The following is a 25,871-nucleotide window of genomic DNA, read 5'->3' as shown; positions in this document are numbered from 1 at the left end:
CTTTTATTCTTTACTTCTCACCTGGTTGCCAACACACATTTGGCACCATCTGAGCCAAACATACCATTGGAAGACCATGGTGAGGCGTGTTCTGAGTGGTAACTGTCCTCTTACACCACTGTATGGTCTTTGCTACTGTGTTGCAGCTTAATTTCAGGGTGTTCGCAATCTACTTATAGCCTAAGCCATCTTTAGCAAATTTACACTGTTGTAAAGTGACAAAGCTTATATTATATCAAAGTGTCTTCTCTTCAGTGTTGTGCCATGAGAAGCTATAATAAAATAAAATAAAAAATGTAAAAAGTGCTCACTTGTGAGATACTGTGAGTTTTTTCCAGTCAGAAACATCTAAATAGCATGCTTGCTCAGGGTCTATGGATAACAGTATGAGAGGCCAAGGATCAGCAGGACAGCCAAGCAGTTTGCATTGTTTAAAAGGAAATACATTTGTATTGTTATGCTTATGTTAATATAAAATGCACTTTACCTACACCATTTTCTGTTTGGATATAGCGTTGTATAATATGACAGTAATCTAGCTGTTGATTTTGTTCTTGTACATGTTAAAACTAATAAAAACTATTGAAAACAAAAAGGAAATAAATATGGCAGGCCCATATCCCTCTCACTTTCGTTGTCCTTTCAGCTAAATGAAAGTAGACTTTGCAACACAATAACCCAAAATACTATAGCAAATTAATCAAAGAATGGATAAAAAAAAGGAAAGAAACAAAAAGATTTAGAAGGACCAAGACAGTATGGATCTAAAGTTCATCGATATGGTGGGGTATGACTCAGTGTATACAAGAATCCCATCAACATCAGAATTTTTTTTTATAAAATATCTATAGAATACTTCTAAATCAATGTCTGTGACTGGTAGAAAGCTCTTCTTCCAAATGGTGCAATACAACAAATCAGAGCCAAAGGGTGTGCTTTTTCACAGACAGAATATTCATTTCAAAAGGGGAGAGGAAAAATGTTTTTACATTGAGTATACAGTAATTCCTTTATCACGTGATTGTTCATGTAGGCAAGCAGGGCTGTGTACAGTCGTGTTTTCCCCCACTGAAGGTACCCTTTCATTACTAACCTATGTTTGAGGGATACCAAACTTTCCTGTACCGTTCTTAAATGATCTGAGAGGGTTAATGTGATTCTTTCCTACTAAAGAAACTAACTCAGCAGCTGATTGAACAAATAACCAAGTCTTCTCTCCTCCTTCCATCCCATGTGCCCAGAGGGGAGCTATGAGCATGCAGAAATGAGTAAATAGCTGCACAGCAAAAAAAAAAAAGAAACACACAACCACAATCTAACTGGCAGCTGGATGCCAAGACAGCACAAATATATAATACACAGGAGAAGTAAAAGAGAGCTGGAGCTGAATGCGGTAAATGAGTGTATAGGGCCCAGTAAGGACACATGAAATCGAAAGGAGCTGAAAGGGACACTGGGTGAAAAACAATGCAGTGAAAGAAAATGTACAGTTATTCAAAAATGGGGACACAACTGAAATGGTTTACAGTTGACAACTATCATTTTAGCTGATCTGCTTTGCTAAGTCCAAAATACAATAAAGGAGGAAATAAGGTAATATTAATGGAAGATACTGCAAACTACAATGCTGCCATTAAAAAGAGCACATATTGCTAAGGCAAGCATGCAGAGACTGGCAGCTTTTAAAACAGAAACGTGAAACTAAAATTATTGAGTCTGACCAACAGATTTGGGACACTGGACCCAAAATGCCAATCTTACTGATCATAGCATGAAAACAATCTGAGGGTTATGATAAGACAAGACGCAACACAGAACATTATATTGCTCTTTTCTACTGGTGGACTCAAACTGAACAGGAAGAACCAATATTCAAACCCTAGTCTCTTGTGTCAGAGCCCTTAACCAGTACACTGTCCAGCAATGCTTGTACACTATCCAGCCATGATACAAATGGTGATTTCTCTATCCACACTGCAGTGACCTTTTGACTAGTTCAAAATCCAGCGTTTTGATTGGCTCAAGTCCTAAGGGTTAAAATGAGACTGTATGTCAAAATTATAGAGTTGAGAAAACAATCACATCCATCAAAACCTGAACTATAGTCTTTGGAGTAATCACTTGATTGCAATCATTTCTATAGCTCAGGGTAACAAAGTTACTAAATGAAATAGCTGAGAACTTATTGGAGTGGAGAGTTTACAAGAAACTGCACAGATTTTGTAGTTTTCACAAGTATGACATTACTTTGGATCAAATGCAGATAACTGTTGAGTTAATAATAAGTGGTTAGAAATACGGTTTTTTACTGTGTGTTGTGTCAGACAGTAGATTTTCTTTACAGCTCAACTCCAGGAGAAAAATGTATTGTGTTTTTTGGTAATGTGACAAGGGGATGGAGTTTCCCGAAATTGTATTGTTTTTCTAGGTCCCTATCTGTAAGAATTTCCTTCACTTTAATTCCATATAAATTTAAAGTGGAAAATCAATTCCAGACGTGACAGAAGATTTTGTGTTTGTAGCTTGAGGAACAGTAAGAATGCCTGTCAAGTTTTTAACCACCAGCCGTCATATTTTGTCCCGAGGACCCCAAGTTTTCATGTTAAAGTCACAAAGTTGCATAAAAGTCCCAGAGACCGAAAGTAAGGAAACATTACTCCCATAGGGAAACGTACAATAAAGAAAACTACGTTTCTAACCTGTTTCCATATTAACCCAAAGCTAAAATTTAAAAAAAAAATAAAAAATCTGGAGTTAGGTTTTAAGTTAAATTAAAAAAAGTTATGAAAAGTTAACATCTATTGGTATGTTGCCAGCACAAGACAAAGCCCACCACAATGTTGCTGATTACTAGATATTGGCGCATATGCAATTGCACTTATTCTCCTTGGTTTTCTCCTAGGTAATATTTTCACAACTTACCATAAAATGCCTTTTAACCACTTAACGACCGCCTAACGCCGATAGGCGTCAGCGGGTCGTTAGTGGTATAGCATGGAAACGGCCTTTCCATGCTAGTTCACAGAGACTGCCTCCGTGAACAGTGTGCGAGCCGCCGATCGCGGCTCGCACGCATAATGTTAACATCCGGGGAAGAAATCCCCGCTGTTTACATCACACGGCGCTGCTGCGCAGCAGCGCCGTGACGTAGACCGGCGATCCCCGGCCTCTGATTGGCCAGGAAACGCCGGCATCTGATAGGCAGAAACTCACAGGGTAAGGGAGAGGGAGGGAAAGCCGGGGAGGGCGGAAAGCGCTGCGGAGGGGGGCTTTGAAGAGCCCCCCTCGGAAAGTGCGGGTAGCCGGCGGAGATCAGACCCCCCCAGCAGGACATCCCCCTAGTGGGGAAAAAAGGGGGGAAGTCTGATCGCCCTGGCACATACGTGATCGGTGCTGCGGGCTGTAGAGCCCACGCACCACCGATCACTGGAATATCCCCTGGTCCTTAAGTGGTTAAGCCGCAAGCAAGCAAGAAAACGCTCAAAATAAATTTGATAACACTTTTTCACCAACTTATGGGTACCTTTTCAATTGTAAAATGCTAAAAAGTTAATTTTTAAGAGAAGATGAAAGTCATCTCCTAGGAGATACCTCAGGTGAAAAAGTTAATTGCATATGGGCCATTGAGTATAAGCATTTGTGGTATAATCTAACTGGAAGTTTGGGTTTACATCTCCTTGCACATTTAAAAAGGTAAACCTTAAGGTCCATACCCACACTACATACAAGTTGTTCGAAATGGCCAATTATGTCCACTATGACGGCCAAGGATTGTTCACTCATCTGGTGTGTGAACAGCAGCCGCCTGATTTGGATCATGCATGTTGGATCTTCAAAGTGTACCAGAGGCTATATGTGACATGGTGAGATAAACGTGTATGTACAGTGCGAAACATTAATAACCAGTCTGTTTTATTTTGCTGCCTGAAATAGTTAATTTGTAGACAAGGAAGTGACAGATTCTGTCTTGTAGGTACCTTGTCAGGAATATAATAAAGATCACTGATCAGCTCATTACAGCCATAAAAGTTTTCCTGCCAGAATTCAACTTCTGAGTGCAGGGGGAAGATATATAAAAAAAAGGTTAATAGTTCATGTATTTTCATTTAGGGCCCGTTCATACTATGCGCGTTCCTAGGCGTTTTCAGGGAACGCGTACGGGTAGCAAATACCCATAGAAACGGCTCGTAAGGGTTTTGAATGGGCTAGTTCACATGTATGCGTATGAGACGCATACGTTTCTCATCCGCATTGCTGCACGCAGTTCTGTGCGTCACGCATAGAAACGGATGCAATGAAAGTCTATGGACGCGTATCAAAAACGCGTACTATTGCGTTTTTAGCGTCCGTTTTCCTCTGCGGTTCCCATAATTCTTTTTTTCCCCCTGGGTCACATGTGTGGGCAAAACGCAATAGAATATGCATTAGAACGCAAGAAAAACGCATGCGTTTTTCAACTTGCGTTTCTTTGATTTTAAACGCATTCTTCATACGCAGATAGTCTGAACAGGCCCTTAGGGACACTTAATAGGCTGCCACTGAGCAGGGACAACAAAACATTCAACCTACTTTGTTAATGTTTAAATATAAAATAAAACCAAGGGTTATCTAAAGTCATTTTTAGAAGTAGGAGTTTAAATACATTTGTCTATCTCATCAGTTTATTTTCACCTCGAGTTGACTGTAACCACTTTGCTGTTCAGGTACAGTATATCTACGCTCCTTTGGACTTCAGTTCCCCGCCCGTAGCGTAGATATACGCACCCCCCTGCAGCTACCGCCGCTGTCCGCTCGCACGTGCGCGCGCTCCCGCACTCGTGCACGCCGCCGGCCGCTCGCCCGGAGATCAATGAACGGGAAAAACCATTCCCGTTCGTTGATCTCTGCCCCCCAGCAATTATCGGCTGCTTCTATGAGAAGCAGCGCGATCATTGTGAAAAAAAAGAAAGTTTCCCAGCCTCCCTGAACATCCGGTTAGCGTACTTACGACGCTTACAGGACACATTCACAAAAATGTACTGTGGCCATCTTGTGGCCAAAAAGTAAAACTACACCCAAAAACATTTTTCACATACAAATACATTATTTACTGTATATATTAACTCAATAACTCCCACACTCCCCAATTGCTACCATTTTTTGTTTTTGTAATAAAAATATAAATAAAATTACAAAAAAACACAGAAGTAGTTTCCTTAGGGACTGAAATCTTTATATATTTATTTAATTACAACAGAGAAGGAACATGTGTGCATCAACCAAGTGGACCTGACAAATCTGGCTTTGCAAATTTGGCCTATTGGCTAATCACGAGACATTGCTCATGCAAATAAGCATTTGCTTTCACATGCCTAAATATGCAGGGTCAAAAACCAAAAACCGCAAAACAATCGCCCTGCGGGAATTAGTTCATGCTATATAGCACTATCCAGGGGCGCCTGTGCGACCCATGTCTTTATATATTTATATCAAGAAGGTATAACACTGTTACTTTATAAATTATGGGTTTGTAATTAGGGATGGATGCAAAACTGAAAAAATGCACCTTTATTGGCAAATAAAGTATTGGCGCCAAACATTGTGATAGGGACATAATTTAAACGGTGTAATAACCGGGACAAATGGGCAAATAAGTTACATGGATTTTAATTACAGTAGCATGCATTATTTAAAAACTATAATGGCCGAAAACTGAAAAATAATGATTTTTCTTCCCAAATGTTTTCATATTTTCCCATTAAACCACATTTAGAATAAAATAATTATTGGCATAATGTCCCACCTAAAGAAAGCCTAATTGGTGGCGAAAAAAACAAGATATAGTTCATTTCATTGCGATAAGTAATGATAAAGTTATAGACAAATGAATGGAAGGAGCGCTGAAAGGTGAAAATTGCTTGGATGCTGAAGGGGTAAAACCCCTCAGTTGTGAAGCGGTTAATGACCCCCGATGCCCAATCAGCTCCTAATTGCATTTTTTTTGTTGCCACCTCAGTTTTTTGTCATCTTCTTCTATTCCATTTCCAAATTATCACATGTGTATTTAGCTCTATAGTGCAGGATATACGGCTAGACTGTCTATCAAGGGCAGGACTCTTACCCTTTTGTATTTTGTAACACATTTATTAATATCAATTATGCCATTGTTATTACCAATTCTGTATTTTGAGCCAACTCTGTATTTTGTACACTGGTGTATACCATTGTCTGTATTATTTTGTACCAAATGTTTGTTTCTTACTTTGTACAGCGACATGGAATATGTTGGTGCTTTTATAAATAATAAATTATCTCCAGCTATTAGATGTAATAATGTTGATACTGAAGAGCTGTGTCTTGCCATATGCGAGACAGAGCATCCCTGTTAATACAGAGATTGTAATGTGTACAGATAATGTGCACATGTGTCTGAACATCTTGTCTGCTGTAATCAGTCATACCTCTGGCATTTCCTTATGTAAACAAATATTGTATGATGTAAGCTAAAATATTAAAAAAGTACTTATGGCCTACCATACATCAGGCGATTGAATCACTGAGCTGAATACCATGAGCCAGTATATAACTTGGAACATGTACTACAACAAGATGGTCCCCCCCCCCTCCCCCACCACCCCCTTCCCCAATCCCTAGGCATTAGGACTAAAATGTCCTGCCAAGTCATACTGTGGCTTAGCCTCATTTTTGTCTTATCAATGGCATTCATTTTTTCCTTTTCTTTCCTCCGAGTCTTGTGCGACACTGGTTCAAGAATTTTATTCCTTTTCAATTTTATCCTAGCTACTCCTGGAGACCTTTTCAGTTAGCGTTATGGGAACTGCCATATTTACTTCCTTTTGACAATGCATATCACTGCGTGCTGTTCTGCTGAACCACTGCCTCTTATTGTTTCCAATCACCAACCCAGAATATGTATGTAGATTGAGAGCTCTACCTAGAGTGACTACACTAACCATATGTCGAATTCAGGTGTGTAATTCTACTGAAGCTAAAAAGACCAGCAGGTCATACCAGCAATTGGAATTGATTTAAAGGAAATCTATATGACAGCCTCTATATCTCTCTCACTACAGGTAACAATGAACTGAACTCATAATATGCATGAACAAAAAGTAAATGTAGTTTGTCTCCAAAAGACTTTCCTGTTACATTGTGTTGCTACTTTAACAGGGAGCGCAAAGCCCACTGTGAACCTAGCCTTATTAGTGTTTGTACCCGAAGCATGGTACTGGAAGTGTTGAGAAGGGTGGAATATCAACAAGACATCAAAAAGGGTTGGAATGCCGATTTCTGGAAACACTAATGACAGAATTAACATCTTTGAATGCAGACTGCATTTTTAGATTTATATTATCTTAAAGGGATACTGTAGGGGGGTCAGGGGAAAATGAGTTGAACTTACCCGGGGCTTCTAACGGTCCCCCGCAGACATCCTGTGTTGGCGCAGCCACTCACCGATGCTCTGGCCCCGCCTCCGGTTCACTTCTGGAATTTCAGACTTTAAAATCTGAAAACCACTGCGCATGCGTTGCCGTGTCCTCGATCCTGCTGATGTCACCAGGAGCATACTGCACAGGCCCAGTATGGTCTGTGTCTGCGCAGTGCACTCCTGGTGACATCAGCGGGAGTGAGGACATGGCAACGCAGGCGCAGTGGTTTTCTGACTTTAAAGTCAGAAATTCCAGAAGTGAACTGGAGGCGGGGCCGGAGCATCGGTGAGTGGCTGCGCCAACACAGGATGTCTGCGGGGGACCATTAGAAGCCCCGGGTAAGTTCAACTCAATTTCCCCCGACCCCCCTACAGTATCCCTTTAACTTTACTTATCCTTTTTCCTGTTGTCTTTAGTAAAAAGTCAAAGTTGGTCTCAATGAGAAAACTGCTGCGTACCGTAATATGGCCCTTGGAGGAAGTGTGTGGTTGCTTGAGCCAGGGGAAGTCCATGCATGCTCAGTAAGAATTCATTTTTCAAGGACGGGAATAGAATTTTGACAATTCTTTGCTTCTGGGTACCCACTTGGGACTCACCACTATGGATGGTCAATGAGATGTAAATAATTCTGAGTTAATGCAGGATTATGCAAATTGTGAATGCACATTTCTGCAGCTTGATAAATGTATCCAAGGTCAAAACAGATTGTGCCTTTTTTTAACCACTTGCGGAATGGTGGTGATTGAAGTCTATGCCCTGTTTTGATGCTGTTATTCCTGTCAGGGCGTAGATTTCACCACACTGTAGCTGCACGTTCTCGCCGCTCTTGTCCCCGTTTCCCTGTTGGACCTCACTCGCCCTGCAGTCTCTATGACGGCAGAGCTCTGTGAGCCAGCCAGGAGCCAGTATCATTGGCCCCTGACCCTGTCAACCAATGTAAGCAACTCCCATTGGCTTATATTGATCACACAGTCAGGAGCCAATGAAAGCAGCTCCTGACTGGCTCACAGAGCTCTGCCGTCATAGAGATGGCAGAGTGGATGGCATGAGGAGACGGGTGTGCGGCATGGACAGCAGTAGCAGTGATTCGCGTTATGCTTAGTTTCTGGTACCAGACTCATTGACCATCCCTACTCACCATATCTTAGCACACGGTGCAACTTGTCAAGCAGGTTATTTGTACAAAATTTTAGCAACCTACGTATATGGAACTACTGAATGTGCGGACATGTACTGTTCAAAGTAGATACATTCTGGCCATGTAGGCTTATTTTTGTAGGCTAGACTGATTGCTAATTTTGATAAGCATTCAAATGCAAACCTTTGTTCTTTTTTTTTTTAAGAGAAACAGAGTGGCAGCCTTTGTTGGTACCCATGGCCATAGTACTCCATGTCACATTCCATCTTTCCGATGCTTACTACTTCTGTCTGTGAGGGAGGAAGTATCAGAGTGATGGAATGTGGAGGGCTGCGACCAGAGGTGGTGACAAAGGAGAGTTAGCCCCCCTCTTCCACTGCCTACATGCACAAGCGTGGTTTCTGTTCTGAATCAAGGGAAACAGAGATTTGTACTTGAATGTTCATTCCTAATTGCTAAGTCGTAAGAACTGAATTCCATAATGATGTGTATAAAAATAAAGCGAAGCATAGAGTTTATTCTAACAGAAAGCCAGTTAGAGTAAAAGGAATACGTAATGCTGACCATTAAGGGATACCCGAAGTGACATGATTAGTGTCTAGTACACAAAAGACTATGCTGTGTTCCTTTGTTTCTTTCTCTGTCTGAAAGAGTTAAATATCAGGTATGTAAGCGGCAGACTCAGTCCTGACTCAGACAGGAATTTACTACAGTGTGACCCTCACTGAGTAGAAATTCCAACTATAAAACACTTTCCTAGCAGAAAATGGTTTCTAAGAGCAGGAAAGAGATAAACAGGAATTTCTTATCAGTGAGGGTCACACTGTAGTCACTTCCTGTCTGAATCAGGACTGAGTCAGCCACATACATACCTGATATTTAACTCTTTCAAGCAGAGAAATAAAAAAAGGAACACAGCATAGTTGTTTGTGTGCTTGACACTGTACATACACATGTCTATCTCATCATGTCACTTCAGGTATCATTTAAGTATAACTTTTAATATTACAAAGGTATATTTGTCCCATTTAACTCTTATAAGACTGTGTGTTAAAAATAATTTGGTAGGTATCTGTGAAACGTGTTCCCCAAAAGCATAACTATAGTTGGACAGTAGAGAAAGTCAAAGAGCTGGGTATCAGTAAATGGTAACAGGGGAACTACGCACAGCCAGTTTTCACGTCACCAGCATACTGTTTTTTCTTGAAGCTCAATAAAATACCTGTAGGCTATATTCACAGATCATCAATATCTCTTCTAAGAAAACAGCATTGTGCCAGGAACTGAAATCTTAAGTTACTTTTTATATTTCATGTTAAAGAAAAATTCTCCAGTGCTTAACGTACAATGGTTTCATAGCATTATAGGCAAATTTAAAGTACTGTATGCACTGTTAAAGTGGATAGAAAGTACTTTTTCCCAAGACACTCTGCTTACAGTAACAATTTTGATTGGTCAAATGTTTCAGTCTAATGGCATATAAACTATGTTATCAGATGGAAAATTGGCACTTACATTATAAATAAGTGACATTTTATACATATGTAAACTATATTTGATAATGACTGTTCATGTTTAAAGAAGAATGAAACTTAAAATCAAGATTTTTCACAAAGACAACCGTGACCAAGAATGGAACTTCATCCCAATCAGTAGCTGATACCCCCTTTTACATGAGAAATCTATTCCTTTTCACGAAGGAGGCTCTGTATGGCTGATATTGTGGTGAAACCCCTCCCCACAAGAAACTGAGAACCATGGTATTCCTGGCAGTTTCCTGTCTGTGAACCTTGTTGCATTATGGGAGATAGCTGTTTACAGCTTTTTCCAACTGCCAAAACAGCAAGCAGCAGCTACATCACCTGCCAGCAGTAAAAATGTCACCATGTGATAAATGTCAGAATGTAAATCAGGGATTTAAAAGGTTTTACAATGGGCAAACACTGACTAAATCATTTATACATAATTATTGTAAAAATTAAGCACTTTTTTTTACATTTTCACTGGAGGAACTGTAACGATAAAACGTCCCCTGGGGGGTACTCACCTCGGGTGGGGGAAGCCTCCGGATCCTAATGAGGCTTCCCACGCCGTCCTCCATCCGTCAGGGGTCTCGCTGCAGCCCTCCGTGCAGCGGTGACGTAATATTTACCTTCCTGGCTCCTGCGCAGGCGCTCTGACGGCTGTCGGCTCCGAAGTAGGCGGAAATACCCGATCGCCGTCGGGTCTGCTCTACTGCGCAGGCGCAAGTTTCCGGCGGACCGGACGGAGATCGGGTATTTCCGTCTATTTCCGTGCCGAAAGCCGCCACAGCGCCCCCGCTGGAGCCAGCAAAGGTAAATAGTGAAGCTACAGTCGGCTCTGTCGCCGGCTGTTCGTGGGGCTGCAGCGAGACCCCCGTGGGACAGAGGACGGCGTGGGAAGCCTCATTAGGATCCGGAGGCTTCCCCCACCCGAGGTGAGTACCCCCCAGGGGAGGTTTTTGTTGTTACAGAGTCTCTTTAAGCATTAAACACAGCAGGAAACAAAAAGAAAAATAATAAGAAGACTGGTCATATGTAATTCAAAGGCACATTTACACTTCACTGAAGCAAACTGATAAGATTGTAGGTTGAAGAACAAATTATTAGATGGTCTTTGTGTTGTATCATCTCATGTACAATTTAATTACCAAGTCACTGTAGTCTCAGGATCTTGGAAAATGGTCTATAGTCCGGCAAGTGTGGGGATGATGACGGACAGCAATGATCGGAACAGCGGAAAGCAACGAGAGGAAGGCAGCATTGCTTTCTGCTATTGCCATTATTGCTGTCCGTCATCATCCCAGTGACTTTGTGTTGGTTTCCAGCAAGACTCCATTAACACGTTGAAGACTTTGTACAGGCAGTTCTGGACTGGTGGGCATGTGGATCCCAGGCAGACTGTGGTTCGTTTCCTCTATCAATGAATGGGAAATACAGAACCTTATAATGTGAGTTGTTTGCAGCTGGTAAGCCTCTCTTGCTATTTGGGTGATGGTGGCCACAAGAATATATAAGGCTTGAATCCCATAGCGGTGACATTTTATGGATTGTGTGCTATATCAAACTGACCTTTAAGATCTGCGCTGATTCTTTAAATTAAAAAAAAGAAAAGAAGATGGCTCTTTATATTCTTAAAGCCAATGGGTACCGTTTAAAAAAAAAAAAGTCAGATACTCACCTAAGGAGAGGGAAGGCTCGTCCCTAATGAGCCTTCCCTCTCCTCTCCCGGTGCCCTCGGTGCTGCGCTGGCTCCCCCGTTCGCATCCGCCGCCGCAGGGACTTCGGAGGTCTTCGGGAGCACTCGGGCTTCCGAAGACGGGCCGCTCCATACTACGTACGCGCGAGCGCGTCATATAGGATGCTCGCGCATGCGTAGTATGGAGCTTCTGAAAGCTCCCTTCGGCATGCGGAAGTGGCAGTATTTGACCGAAGTGGTCGAATACTGCCACGGGGGATCCTGCGCGGGACCGGGCACCGGGAGAGGAGAGGGAAGGCTCATTAGGACCGAGTCTTCCCTCTCCTTAGGTGAGTATCTGACTTTTTCTTCTTTTAAACGGTAAACATTCACTTTAAGTCAGTCAACATATGTTATCATCCTGATTCAAAACGTATTGCTTTAACTGATGGCTAATATGGTATAATACTACACATCTTCATCATGAGTCTTTTTACTTGTGTGGAACACACACACACACACACACACACACACACACACACACACACACACACACGCACACTAAAAAGATGCAGCAACTTGTACCCAGAGACAGTAACCAATAAGGAGAGAGACAATTAAGCAGGTATGGCAGGAATACTGTTTTGCCAGAGCGAGAAAACTTTTTCCACTTATACAGAGTAATTATCCACAATACTATTTAAAATCAGTTAGGAGTGAGTTTACAAATTGAAAGGATTCGCCACATTTGCACAGCCTATTCAGAAGACAGACTCATGCACTTCTACTAGACTTAACATTTGGACTTTCTTACCACGCAACGCCCCTTCACAGTGCCCCTCCCCCATCCTCTCCACGTGAAACTGTCAAAAGAGTACACTACCACCCTTTTCTAATATCACATACAGTTCCGTGGAAAAACAAACAAAAAAACAACACCTTAAAAATTATCCTAAAGAGAAAGGCGTTCATTTAGTCCCACTTTAATCCTACACTTATGAGCCGACCTCATTTAATGTAATACGTAGGTATCTTCTGATAGAAGGTGCGCCTGAGCTACTTCTGCTTTAAGAGATCAGGCATCACTTTTGACTATATACTACAAAATGTAGAGGCATAGGCTGTAGAAAAGGTTAGAATCTTCCTCAGATTGCTATTGCTGTGTGCATGTTCAAATACCCTATGCTTACGTTTTTTTATCCCAGTGAGAAAAAAATATTGCTAGATTCTAAATCATGCTTGTCAACCTTAGCAAGGGTTTAAGGTTCGACATTGGTCTTTAAATACGAAGCTTTCCATTGTTCATTAAAGCATGATAGCATGGTATTATAGAATTGTTTCATTTATAAAACGTGTGCAGTGCAAATCTTTTGGTCGGTAACTACATTAATACTTTGAAATACAACTGTTAAAATATGCAAGAAAAATAATAATCACAACTGTGATTAGGGTGAAGTGGCTCTTATGGAAGGCAAGCTGGTTGGTTTGTGATCCAGCAAATAAAGATAAGTTGATTAGACTGTCAGCGGGAGAGAAACAGGAATGTTTTCTTCCTCTGTTGAATGAGCAGAAAATGATTCCGGGCCAAGCAACAGGTCACTGGTCATGGCTGGTTGAGAAATATTAAATGCACATAAAAACACAGCAAGGAATATAGTTTCTCTACCACTTCAACCACACTGAAATTAGGACTGAACAATTTTATTTTCCAAGAGCCAACTGCCTTTATAGAGAGGAACTGTGTTTAAAGAGTGTGACCACTTATGTTTTCTTTTTAACCTCATTAGAAGGCTGCAGGGGGAACCTGGGAAGATATTAAATAATTCTGTGGCTTGATCCAGGACCCCTTTTATGAAATATTGCCCCAGAAAAAAACTCCCAACATGTTTTGGTCTCTATCAAATCTGCCAAATTAACAAGCTACTAACTAAACTAAAGAGAAGACTGAAACTCACTGAACATTTGAGATGACTGATGATGCCATAAATTCTCCTAGTCCACTCATTGCTGTTCAGACCCATGTTCATGCTTGGTACTCTACATAGGGCAATATTAATCTTTGGATATATTTTTGGTGAAAAATGCACACAAAAAAACACGTTTCCCCATTGACATACATTATACCCGAATCCCACATGGAGCGTAATGGCATCACATAAATTACTGAATGCTGTCAGTTATTTTCAGGCATGCAAAATTTGCATAGTTTGGAAGCTATATACTTTCATGTACCATGCGTTCTAATGCAAATTTGAAAGCGCAAAAAAAGGTGCAAAAAAAGTAGTAAAATTGGGCACTTACATTCCGCACTCCCTTTCACAACGCAATTCTCCATACTTTAGCACAACATCGTTTTCAGAATTATCAAGATGGCAGATTTTGGCATCTTGCTAAAGTGTAAAAAGTGGTTACACATGATACAATCTGATTGTTGCATAGAAAAAAACTGTAATGCTCATTTCTTCTTCATCAGTAGGAAGTAACCTTTTAATTATTAATCCTTTGCAACAAAACCAGTCAGAACATTTAGAAAATTGTGATCAAACAGAGCTGTATCATGTAAGGAAATGTACAAGTCAGCCTCTGTAGCCCAAGTAAAGATGGATGGTGCAGTGCAGGATGGCCAGGATTGTGGGATTGGTGAGAATCACAGGATCAAGACGTAAATCCCACTCAATCTCATAATACATATTACTAGAAAATAACCAGCATCAAAGATATTCCAGATATAAGACTGGATATGCTGTGGTTTCCCTCCCTCCTCCTTCATATGTGGTCATAGGTAATCAATCATGACTTAATTATTTAAGATGGAATGATTAGATAAGTTTTAAAAATTGCTTTATGTATGGCCAGCATACTTAGAGGTATGGAATATGCTACGTGTCAGACAAGGCCCTCGGGCCGAATGTGGCTTCCTTGACATTTTATGTGGCCCTCCAGAGCTTCAAAAGTGCATCATTGTAAGAAATAAAAGGACAGCACACTGCTTTCCCATCCAGAGAAGCACACCGTTGACAGTGTTTCTGGTTGAAATCTTGTCAGTTTGAGGTGGGGTGCAGCAACAACCCATGGGCCCCTAAGAAAAATTCCCAGCTTGTGGCTGGTAAGTGAAGGCTTGCATCTTACCTTGAGCCACATTTCTTGGTCCTTTCTACTGAAGCAGCACTGGGACAGGTAATTGCTAAACTGCTCTACAGAAGGGGAATCCCCTCCAATCAAGATCCTACCGGCCTGTATGTCAAACCTCAGTCAATATAGTAAAATTGGGACAGTCAGCTTTAAAAATTCATAGTAAAAGTTCTGATGTTGAACAAATGCCAGCGAACAGTTCAGTCACCAAGTTTAACCCAGGGGCGGCACTCTTAAAGAGAACCCGAGGTGGGTTTGAAGAATGTTATCTGCATACAGAGGCTGGATCTGCCTATACAGCCCAGCCTCTGTTGCTATCCCAAACCCCACTAAGGTCCCCCTGCACTCTGCAATCCCTCATAAATCACAGCCATGCTGTGAGGCTCTGTTTACATCTGTAATGTCAGTCTCAGCTGCTCCCCCGCCTCCTGCATAGCTCCGGTCCCTGCCCCCGTCCCTTCCCTCCAATCAGCAGGGAGGGAAGGGATGCAGGTGGGGACCGGAGTTCTGTATGAGGCGGGGAGAGCAGCAGACTGACACTATAGAGATAAACACAGCCAGCTCTGACAAGCTGTTTGTCAGCAGCGTGGCTGTGATTTATGAGGGATTGCAGAGTGCAGGGGGACCTTAGGGGGGTTTGGGATAGCAACAGAGGCTGGGCTGTATAGGCAGATCCAGCCTCTGTATGCAGATCACATTCTTCAAACCCACCTCGGGTTCTCTTTAAATCTTACAGAGTCAGCTCTTTGTTATACAGCCAGCAACTTTTAGTATTTCATTAGCAGTTCAAGCTCCAGCATAAGGCCACAGGCCTTCGTCAGGGTAGGTCGGGAGTCCTGCTTTTATCTTAATGTGCAATAAACAAGTTGTTTCCAGTGTGTATTTCTATTTCTGCACAGCCGCCAACACAACAAGCAGTCTGCACTATTGTGTCCCTCTTCGCCTATTGTAGAAGGCCAGTGGAACGCGGAAGGAGGAAGTAACCAGGAGAGACGCCGGTTTGGACCCTACACAGAAGGGGAGCCAGCTGAAAGAAACTTTGCTGAGACCACTGCAGAGGGGAACTTTTGTGCATGACTGGAAGGGGGACACTGGAGGAGAGTAGCCTCAGATCATTTAAGGATAGGTGACTATTGCAAGTTCAACATACATGCCGGAGTGATAAGACTGTGCAAAGTTACCCTTCTGCTGGAGCTGAACTGCTGATGAAATACTAACAATTGCTGGCTGCATAACAAAGAGCTGACTCTGTAAGGTTTAACCTTGCCGTCCCTGGGTTGAACTTGGAGGCTGAACTGCTTGCTGGCATTTGTTCAACATCAGTACATTTTCTACAAATATTTAAAAGGTGCCGGTCCCAATTTCACATATGGTGCATTGTAATTTTCCGGTGGCATTACAGCCTGGGAAATACGCACCACACCATTTCATATACCCTGTGGCAGAATGCACCGACAGGGCAATTTGGCTGGCTCCGCCTCCTGCTCAGTAATTTGCTTCATGCTGTGCAGGGAGTATGTCACTGTATTTCTATCCAGCACCACTACCACAATAATATATATAGATTGTTGCAGTGCCATTACCTGTAATGCAATCTTGCACTGAGGGGTACCGCTTGGCAACAGCAACATCTGCATCGCCCGATCTACCGACACATTGCATCACACTGCGGGTACTGTGGCCAATCTCATTAAGATGAATACCCACTGCGACAGGGAAGAGCACTGTGACAGCATGCAAGTTTCTGACTGACTGGCAAAAGTATTCCACTCCATTAACAGATTTTTAAAATTCTAGGGCCAAGCTTTTTTTATTTTTTTTTTACTTTTTGGGCTTCTATTCCGCAGTAAAAAATATCTGTTCTGATCAAACAGCCGTGTGACTAGCCTACATAGTCTGAAGTTCTGCTGAATTATAATCACTGCATAAAAGAATACAATTCCATGGTGCTAGAAAAGCATTGGGCAGATGCGCTTACAAACACTGATGTTCCTCTTCCCTCACCTCACAAGTTTGGCAGCTCAGACTCGCCAACTACCCTAGCCAACAAAGGTTTGCATCATGCACTTACCAGCCAACAGAAATGTGATAAGGCAGGTTTCCTTTGGCATGTACAGCTTGAGTCTGGACCCGCTGAAAACATACTCGACAATTGCTTCTGAACGCCCAGCTCTCTGCAGGAAGGGGAGAAACTGTTTTGCCTTCTGGGTGTCCTACAAATAAAAGGCAAAACAAATATTAGGAAAGCAGTTTGCATGGTAGACAATTTAAATAAATAACTATTCAAATTACTGCTTCCATTTTGAGGTTGAGAGAGCAAGATAGGCTCAAATGTAGTTACAGGAAGTTAGGTGAAGAAAAAAAAATCAGTCTACAGCTAGCAATTAGGTGAGAAAAAGGTACCTCTACTAACCTTGGAGAAACTTTGTTTTCTTTCAAACAAACTGAAACATTTATTTATTGTATTTATAAAGCGGCAACATATTACGCAGCGCTGAGAAACGTGGGAAAAAGAGAGAACACCAAGAGCCCAATATAGTGTAGTATGTACTGGTAATGTATAATTGGAAGAGTAATAATTTAATACTCACAAATCAGGGTTACCAATTAGGCAACCACTGTCAAAGCAGGTAGGGAGCTCAGGATTAAAAATTCGCTCTCTGTAGTAGGAGGAGGAAGGGTACAACCCTCCACCAAGGGGGACTTGATGTAGACAATAGGATAACAGAGGCACCAACAGGATGAAAAAACACTAAAAGAACTTAAAAACCCATCTTGGTAATAGAGGAGGTAGTGGTGGACTTACCTCCTCCAAGCAAAACATACGACTGTGGATTTTCAGTCAAAACAATTTTATCGGATACTCCAAATAAAGCGCAACACGTTTTTGTGGGGTACAATCCCGCTTGATCAGGCAATGACAGATAGGAGTAAATAGCTGTAACAGAGACCATAGAGTAAATGGGACTGTAGTGCTTTGGCAGAATTTATTCTGATAATTCATACTTTAAAGTGCATTAATTTGGTTAAGACTATACCTCAATACTAAAATAAATTTGCATGCATATACATAAACCTGAGTTCGAAATCAATACAATCGACAGAGTAGAGAGGGTAATGGGCAGTAGTCAATGGGAAGAAGCCTCAGTGGACAGGAAGTACAATAATTTGGCTATAAATACACCTCAATAGTGGCATAAAAATGTTGCATAAATTTGCATGCCTATACATCAACCTGTGTTCGAAATACATACAATCGACAGAGAATTGTGGCAGGAATTAGTGTCCAAACTATTGCTAGTCGTATAAGTCACCGTGTGAGTCATACACACACTAAGACTAGCAATAGTTTGGACACTAATTCCTAATGCTACTCTTTCAATTGTATGCATTTCGAACACAGGTTTATGTATATGCATGCAAATTTAACAATTTTTTTGCCAATATTAAGGTATAGTCATTGCCAAATTAATGCACTTCCTGTCCACTTCTACAGGCACAATTTAACATCCTAGTCCTTGTATATAAGTTTAATCTTGGTTACAAATCTTTGCTATTGTATTTTATTTAATTTAAACATATAAGTCATACTCACACTAAGACTAGCAATAGTTTGGACACTAATTCCTGCCACAATTCTCTGTCGATTGTATGTATTTTAAACACAGGTTTATGTATATGCATGCACATTTATGCAACATAATGTTATGCCACTATTGAGGTATATTCATAGCCAAATTAATGTATGAATAATCAGAATGAATTCTGCCAAAGCACTACAGTCCCATTTACTCTATAGTCTCTGTAACAACTATTACTCCTGTTATTGCCTGATGAAGCGGGTTTGTACCCCGTGAAACGCGTTGCACTTTATTTGGAGTATCCAATAAAATTGTTTTGACTGAAAATCCACAGTCGTATGTTCTGCATGGAGGAGGTAAGTCCAACACTACCTCCTCTATTATCAAGATGGGTTTTTAAGTTCTTTTAGTGTTTTTTATCCTGTTGGCACCTCTGTTATCGTATTATATACTGAAACATGGGGATTTCTGAGGACACATACAATTCTTACAATTAACACAATTAGCACCAATGCCAATTGTGTATTACTCTCTGTGCCCTTATTTGAGGTAATCTTTCACTTTTCGTGATGTTCTAGGAGATAAAACATTGTTTTTAAAGTGACAAAGGGTTAAAGTATGGCAGAGAACATTACCCTTTCTCATCCTCACTTTTCCCAAAGCCCTTTGAAGTATTCATGACCATTGTCACATTAGTAACATATCTTTCTCCAGTAGGTATACATTACTTATATCTCTTCTCAGAGGCTAAAGAAAACCAATCCCAAAATAGTAATTATATGAATCTTCACTTCAAAATTGACCTAAAAACGAAGCATTCCCTTAGTGTGGACCCGAACTCTTGCACAGCACACAATGAAAAGTCTTTCTTCAACAATAGAATAAATTCACTTCTCTGTGTTCTGTTTGTTTAGGCAGATAAATCTGTCTAATCAGTAGGGATCAAAGAGATGCAAATTCTTCCGAGTTTATGTAATTTTTTTATGCAAATATATGAAGCTTGAAAAAGGACCAATCAATTGAAACCTGGGTTTAAACTGATTGGTCCATTTTCAAACTGCATACATTTGAATTAAAATTTGCATCAACTTGGAAATATTAGTTCTTAAAGGACCTCTGTCGACAAAAACTAAATTTTTTAAATACATGCAAACATATACAAAGAAGAAGTATGTTTCTTCCAGAGTAAAATGAGCCATAAATTACTTCTCTCCTATGTTACTGTTACTTACAGTAAGTAGTAGAGATCTGACATTACCAACAAATTTTGGACTAGTCCATCTTCTCATGGAGGGGTTTCTCAGGGTTTTCTTTATTTTTAAAAGCACTTAGTGAATGGCAGTTGCTCCGTCCAACTGCCAAAAATGTATGCAGTGAGCAGGGAGGCTGGCTAGCATCTTTGTATAAATCTTTTTCAGGGAATGTCTTCATAAATAACTAGTAGACCTAAGCCCGTTTAAAAAAGGGATCTAGGTCTCTCTCACCGTTGCATGCCAGCGCACGCGCGCACCCGCCGCATGTCAGCGTGCGTTCACCAGCCCACCACGTGCACACGCATGCCTGCCACATGCACACGTGCCCGCGGCCATCCGCCCGTACCCCCTGGCCCGTCCTCCTCCTGTCCCAACGCCTACACATGTGCAGTACCCAAAACAGGCACAGGTACAGGGACAGGAGGATGACGCAGGGACAGTTAGGATTTTATTACATAGGATAAAAGCCATGCTGAGAATAACCTCTGGAGACTAGTCCAAAATCAGTCGGTAATGTCAGATTTCTAATACTTACTTAAGTGACAGCAACATAGGTGAAAAGTAATTTATGGCTCAATTTACTATGGAAGAAATGAACTGCTTATTTGTATAGGTTTTAAATTTTAAAATTTTCACGACAGTTCCTCTTTAACAACTATGAATAGACAGCATGAGAGCTCTGCCAAGGCAGTTCTCCATATAGTAAACAGTGAGGCTTAACCCTTTTAGTGCCTTCTGTAACAATGAAACCAAGGAAACGTTAGGGTTTTTTAGGATTTCCATAAATTGTAATTGTGACGTCCAGCCCCGCGATCCCATCTAATTTACTCCAGTACCATCAGGGATTTATCGCCTCTGATGGCTTGCAAGACTGTGAGCAAGCGGACGTTAAAAGACAGGTTGCTGGGCTGTCAGGTAAGAATGCGACACCACGCGCCAATCTTGTCTAATCTGGCACCGTTACCATTCGTGGAATAGGCACATCCGATGGCTTGAATTACGGTGAACAGACTGACACCAGAGATTGGTCGCACAGCTGCCGGCAATGTGACGTATGCGCAGTCACCCTCCAATTCCTGTTCCCTTTGTCGCAGTTTATCATTCAGCCTCAGACCATGAGGGAATCCTGAAGGCAGTCAGCACTGCAGGCAAAGTAACCTATTGGATTGGTTGGTGAGTCTAGTCCAATTATGATTGTATGTACAATCGATATAATCTGATCTAGTATAGAGAACAGTTCGTGGCCACCAATCCGCAATAAAGCGTGCAAATACGCTAAGTCTAACTACCGTAGGAAAAAGGATTAATACACCACCTTTCTAGAGCGAGCAAAACTAATGATATTAATATCAAAACTTATGGTAACGTCTCTAAGGAGATGTGAATCCTTTTGCAGAGATTTTCAGAACAGCACTAAGACGAACAATTTTAAATCATTTATTTAAAGAAATAATGCGGAACTTAATATAGCAATAGAAACAAATAGATACAGAAGTAATAAGGATTAAATGTGAAAATAGCTATTGATAGTCTGAGCAATTTGTCAAGTAACCGTATGTCCTTTTGCGTTAATAAGTCCAACAGAAGATATGAAATCCAATAGTGGAAAAGTTCTGTGGAATGGATAGAAGTCCTTTGATAGACCAGCCAAATCCGTGATGGTTTAAGGATAGCTGGAGTCTCTCACTCTGCCCAACAGGATTTTAAACCCTTTCTCTGCCAGAGGGTGTGGATGGTAACCAGAGAGGTTTCCCCACCTTTAGCAATCTGACCTCAGGCTGAAGTCTGGCCCCTATTGTCTTAGGGACTGAATTGGGTATTTTCTCCAATTAGGTCACAACTCGGTTGATATCAGACATATCATATAGAAAAATAGCATTTTGCATTCTGTCATCATGCTCTAAACCAGGGGTCTCAAAATCGTGGCCCGCAGGCCATTTGCGGCCCTCAATGCAATATTTTGTGGCCCCCCGCTGGCAAAAGCTTCCTTACAGTTCGCTTCAGTGTTCCCAAGTAATCCGCCGCATCCCCGCCGCTAAACGAGGGCTGCAGAGCCCCCAAATCGCCCAGGAGGCAATCCGCCGGCATTTCCTGGAAGGGGCAGAGCTTTCAGCTTCAGCTCTGCCCCTCCTGACGTCAATCGCCGCCTCTGCCCGTCCCTCTCACTCTTCCTTCACAGAGAGGGGTGGGGAGAGGCGGCGATGCGCTGCGATTGACATCAGGAGAGGCAGAGCTAAAGCTGAAAGCTCTGCCACTTCCAGGAAATGTCAGCGGATTGCCCCCCAGGCGATTTGCGGTGGGGACACGGCGGATTACTTGTAATGGGAGCACTGAAGCGAACTATAAGGTAAATAGGCTAAAATAGTTCGCTTCAGTGTGCATTTGTAATAAAAGTCAATGCGGGGGGAGGGGGGGGGTATGGGGGAACAACAAGCTGCTGATTGACTTTTTTTGTGTGAAATCCCTTATGCGGCCCAGCCTCATTCTGACTTTGCCTCCTGCGGCCCCTAGGTAAATTGAGTTTGAGACCCCTGCTCTAAACTAATCGATATCAAACTCGCTTGGGGTGACACCTTCTCTGTCTAAGGAATCAATATGTCAGGCTGTGAGGCAGCTAATCGATTGATTAACTTCTCATAAGGTGTACTGCGCTTGTCGCATTACACTGTGAATTGTGGATGACTGCACCCCAACCGTTCTGCAATATCCATCGAATTATGGACTACTGTGAAATGAGATATCAAAGTCTCATTAGGGGACATGTCTCTGGGTTTCTGCAGGACAGGCTACGTGCAGGAATGTGGTCACCTAATGATTGTACGACCCGCTCTGTATTGGCCTAGCTAGCATCATCTTTGAAGTAGGAAACAGTGACTCTGCCATCATGGTTTATGGTTCCCTCGCTATGGCAGAATAAACCGCACCATTTCCTCCAATGTGTGGCTGGCTTGGACATGCAGAATATTTTCTTGTCCATATATTTTTTTATCAAAACCTTTGAAGTAGATCTGATTCTTGAGCTATGTGAATGGCTCTGGTTTAGGGTTTATTGGGGCTCCCTCTAGGGAACAATGACTGTAAAGTGAGTCTGTTGCTTTATGGCCCCTTTGCCATTCTGGGCTGAAATAAACACTGCTTTCTAAAAACAGGCTAATGAATTTAAAGGGGTCCTCCAACTCATATCTTGTGCACATTTTTGAATGACATTTCTGCCAGTGAATCCAACCATCACAGTAATGAAGACTTTTTTCCATAGTTATCATGCTATGGCCAAACTTTCAGAGCAGAGAGGAAGTTCTGAGTTTATATCCACTTTAAAGGGAAGGTTCAGGCAAAATAAAAAATCCAAATCCACTTACCTGGGGCTTCCTCCAGCCCGTGGCAGGCAGGAAGTGCCCTCGCCACCGCACCCGGTCTTCTCCGGTGGCCGACCCAACCAGGCCGGCTGCCAGGTCGGGCTCTTCTGCGCTTCAATAACAATTTCTTCTGCACTCCACGTGGGCACGCTGACGTCATCGGACGTCCTCCGGGCTGTACTGCGCAAGCGCAGTAGTTCTGCGCCGTCCAGCCTGGAGGACGTCAGCGCGCCCGAGTGGAGCGCAGAAGAGACGTCATTGAAGCGCAGAAGAGGCCCGATCAGGAAGCCGGCCGGGCCAGCCACCGGAAGAGACCGGGAGCCTGCGGAGCGGCGTCGAGGGCACCTCCTGCCTGCCACGGGCTGGAGGAAGCCCCAGCTAAGTGGATTTTGATTTTTTTATTTTGGCCCCATAGTCCCTGGATATTTCCTTTAACCTCTTGACGACCAGCTAACGCCAATTGGCGTAAATTGGTCGTCTGCAGGTTACCATGGAAACGGCCGCTCGATCCTTTCCATGTCAGTTCACGGAGGGTGTCTCCATGAACAGCCGGAGAGCCGCCGATCGCGGCTCGCCGGCAAAATGTAAACAGGCGGGGAAGAAATCCCCGCTGTTTACATCATACGGCGCTGCGCGTATGAAAAATAATAAAATAATGTGAATATGACATGAAGATATAAGCATAAAATCGAAGAACACATAAAAAACATAAAAACAATTGTAATATATCCAAAATATGAGGAGGCCATTGGCAAAAATTGTCCAGGCCTGGTAATATATAGTGTATAATCCAGTCTATGGTTTTGATATCGTAGACGAATGTTTGCAGCTGTAATAATTATCATTGTATTAGAAGGATGATAATAATAGTCATAATGAAGATAATAATAAACATCAGTAATAGAAGATAAGATATATATATATATATATATAGATAGATAGATAGATAGATCTATATCTATATCTATATATATATATATATATATAAAGTATTTTTTTTATTTTTTTTTATTTTTTTTTTGGGGGGGGGGGGGGATAAAGGGGAGCGACCAAGATAAAAGCAAAACTTTTGACAGGGATGGTTAGTGGATTTTTTCTACAACTTCGTTAAGGCCCTCCGGGGATAGGGTTCTTAATGTCTGTATCCAGAACATTTCGTGTTTTTTGAGGAGATCAAATGCATTTGGTTTTCTTGTATCCACTGAGTCAATCAGTGTAATATTGAATAGCAGTGGATTGCTGTTGTGATGGGTGCTGAAGTGACGTGACACACTGTGAAGGGGAAATTGTTTAATGATATTTCTTTTATGTTGTCCGATTCTGCTGCGTACTAATTGGGTGGTTCTCCCCACATATTGGAGCCGGCACGGACAGGAGATGAGATAGATGACATATTTGGAGTCGCAAGTAAACCGTTTTTTCAAAGGGAAATTGCAGTTGGTACTGGTAGAAGAGAATGATACACTAGTGTTGATGAATTGGCAGGCTGTCCAGCGGGTCTTGTTACATGGAAAGCAGCCTGGTTTGAGTGGTTCTGAATGAGTGGGCAGGGGCTGTGTGGGCGGACGCAGTTTACTGGGTGCAAGAATGTTGCGGAGATTGGGAGCTCTCCTATATGTGATGGATGGTGCTTTGGGTAATAGTGGTCTTAAGAAGGGGTTCTGCATCAGGATCTCCCATCTGTTGGTTAGAATGTCACGAATGTGCGAATGCTGGGCATTGTATTGAGTGATGAACCTTGGAGGGCCTGTGTTGTTAGTTTTGCATCAGTACTCGGGGGGTTGGGGCGTTTGGCTTTAAATTTAGCGTTTTTTATCAAGGTCTTAGGATATTGGCGGTCCGTGAATTTTTTGGTGAGGATATTGGATTGGATGTCATATTGTGATGAATCTGTGCAATTCCTGTAGATTCTCCTGAACTGACTGTATGGTGTATTGGTAATCCAGGGGTGATGATGGAAACTTTTGAAGTGAATGTAATTATTGGCATCGACCGGTTTGAAATAAGTTTTTGTTTTGATGTGATTCGATTCGATTCGATGTATAGGGTAAGGTCAAGGTATTCTATGGAAGATGTGTGATGGTGGTATGTAAATTTTAACCCTGCTGGGTTGAAATTAAGATAATCAATAAAATGTGGGATGGTAGAAATGTCGCCTTTCCAAATAAAAATAAGGTAATCAATGTAATGTCTGTAAAATACTATATTATTGAAAAACTGGTTGCCAGGGGAGCGTTTCATTTGTTCGAGGTAACTCATCGTGAGATTAGCGTACGATGGGGCAAACGAACTCCCCATCGCCGTTCCGCTAATCTAATGGTAAACTTGTTCATTGAATGTGAAGATATTATTCTGAAGGATAAATTCAGCGCATTGTAGCAGAAACGTTTGTTGTGTTGTAGGCATGGAGGGATTGGAGTCTAGGAAATATTGTAGTAGGAAAAAAAAAAAGAAAAAAAAAAATATATATATATATATATATATATATATATATATATATATATATATTCTATTACTGATGTTTATTAATTATTATCTTCATTATGACTATTATTATCATCCTTCTAATACAATGATAATTATTACAGCTGCAAACATTCGTCTACGATATCAAAACCATAGACGGGATTATACACTACAGTGGAGGAAATAATTATTTGACCCCTCACTGATTTTGTAAGTTTGTCCAATGACAAAGAAATGAAAAGTCTCAGAACAGTATCATTTCAATGGTAGGTTTATTTTAACAGTGGCAGATAGCACATCAAAAGGAAAATCGAAAA

The 25,871-nt window shown here is 41.7% G+C and overlaps 1 protein-coding gene across 1 annotated transcript in view; it reads right to left on the bottom strand.

Annotated features, from left to right (window-relative positions):
• The window catches only part of SND1 (staphylococcal nuclease and tudor domain containing 1), a 977,252-nt gene that overhangs the window by 465,822 nt on the left and 485,559 nt on the right, over positions 1-25,871 (bottom strand). Inside the window, exon 15 of the mRNA XM_068275928.1 lies at positions 16,970-17,111. Coding sequence (XP_068132029.1) covers positions 16,970-17,111 — 142 coding nt within the window. The remainder of the gene's footprint in view (positions 1-16,969; positions 17,112-25,871) is intronic.

This window comes from Hyperolius riggenbachi, chromosome 3, assembly GCF_040937935.1.
Source record: "Hyperolius riggenbachi isolate aHypRig1 chromosome 3, aHypRig1.pri, whole genome shotgun sequence".
NCBI lineage: Eukaryota > Metazoa > Chordata > Amphibia > Anura > Hyperoliidae > Hyperolius > Hyperolius riggenbachi.
Note: the sequence above shows the minus strand (reverse complement) of the source record. Positions and strands in the feature narration are given on the sequence as shown.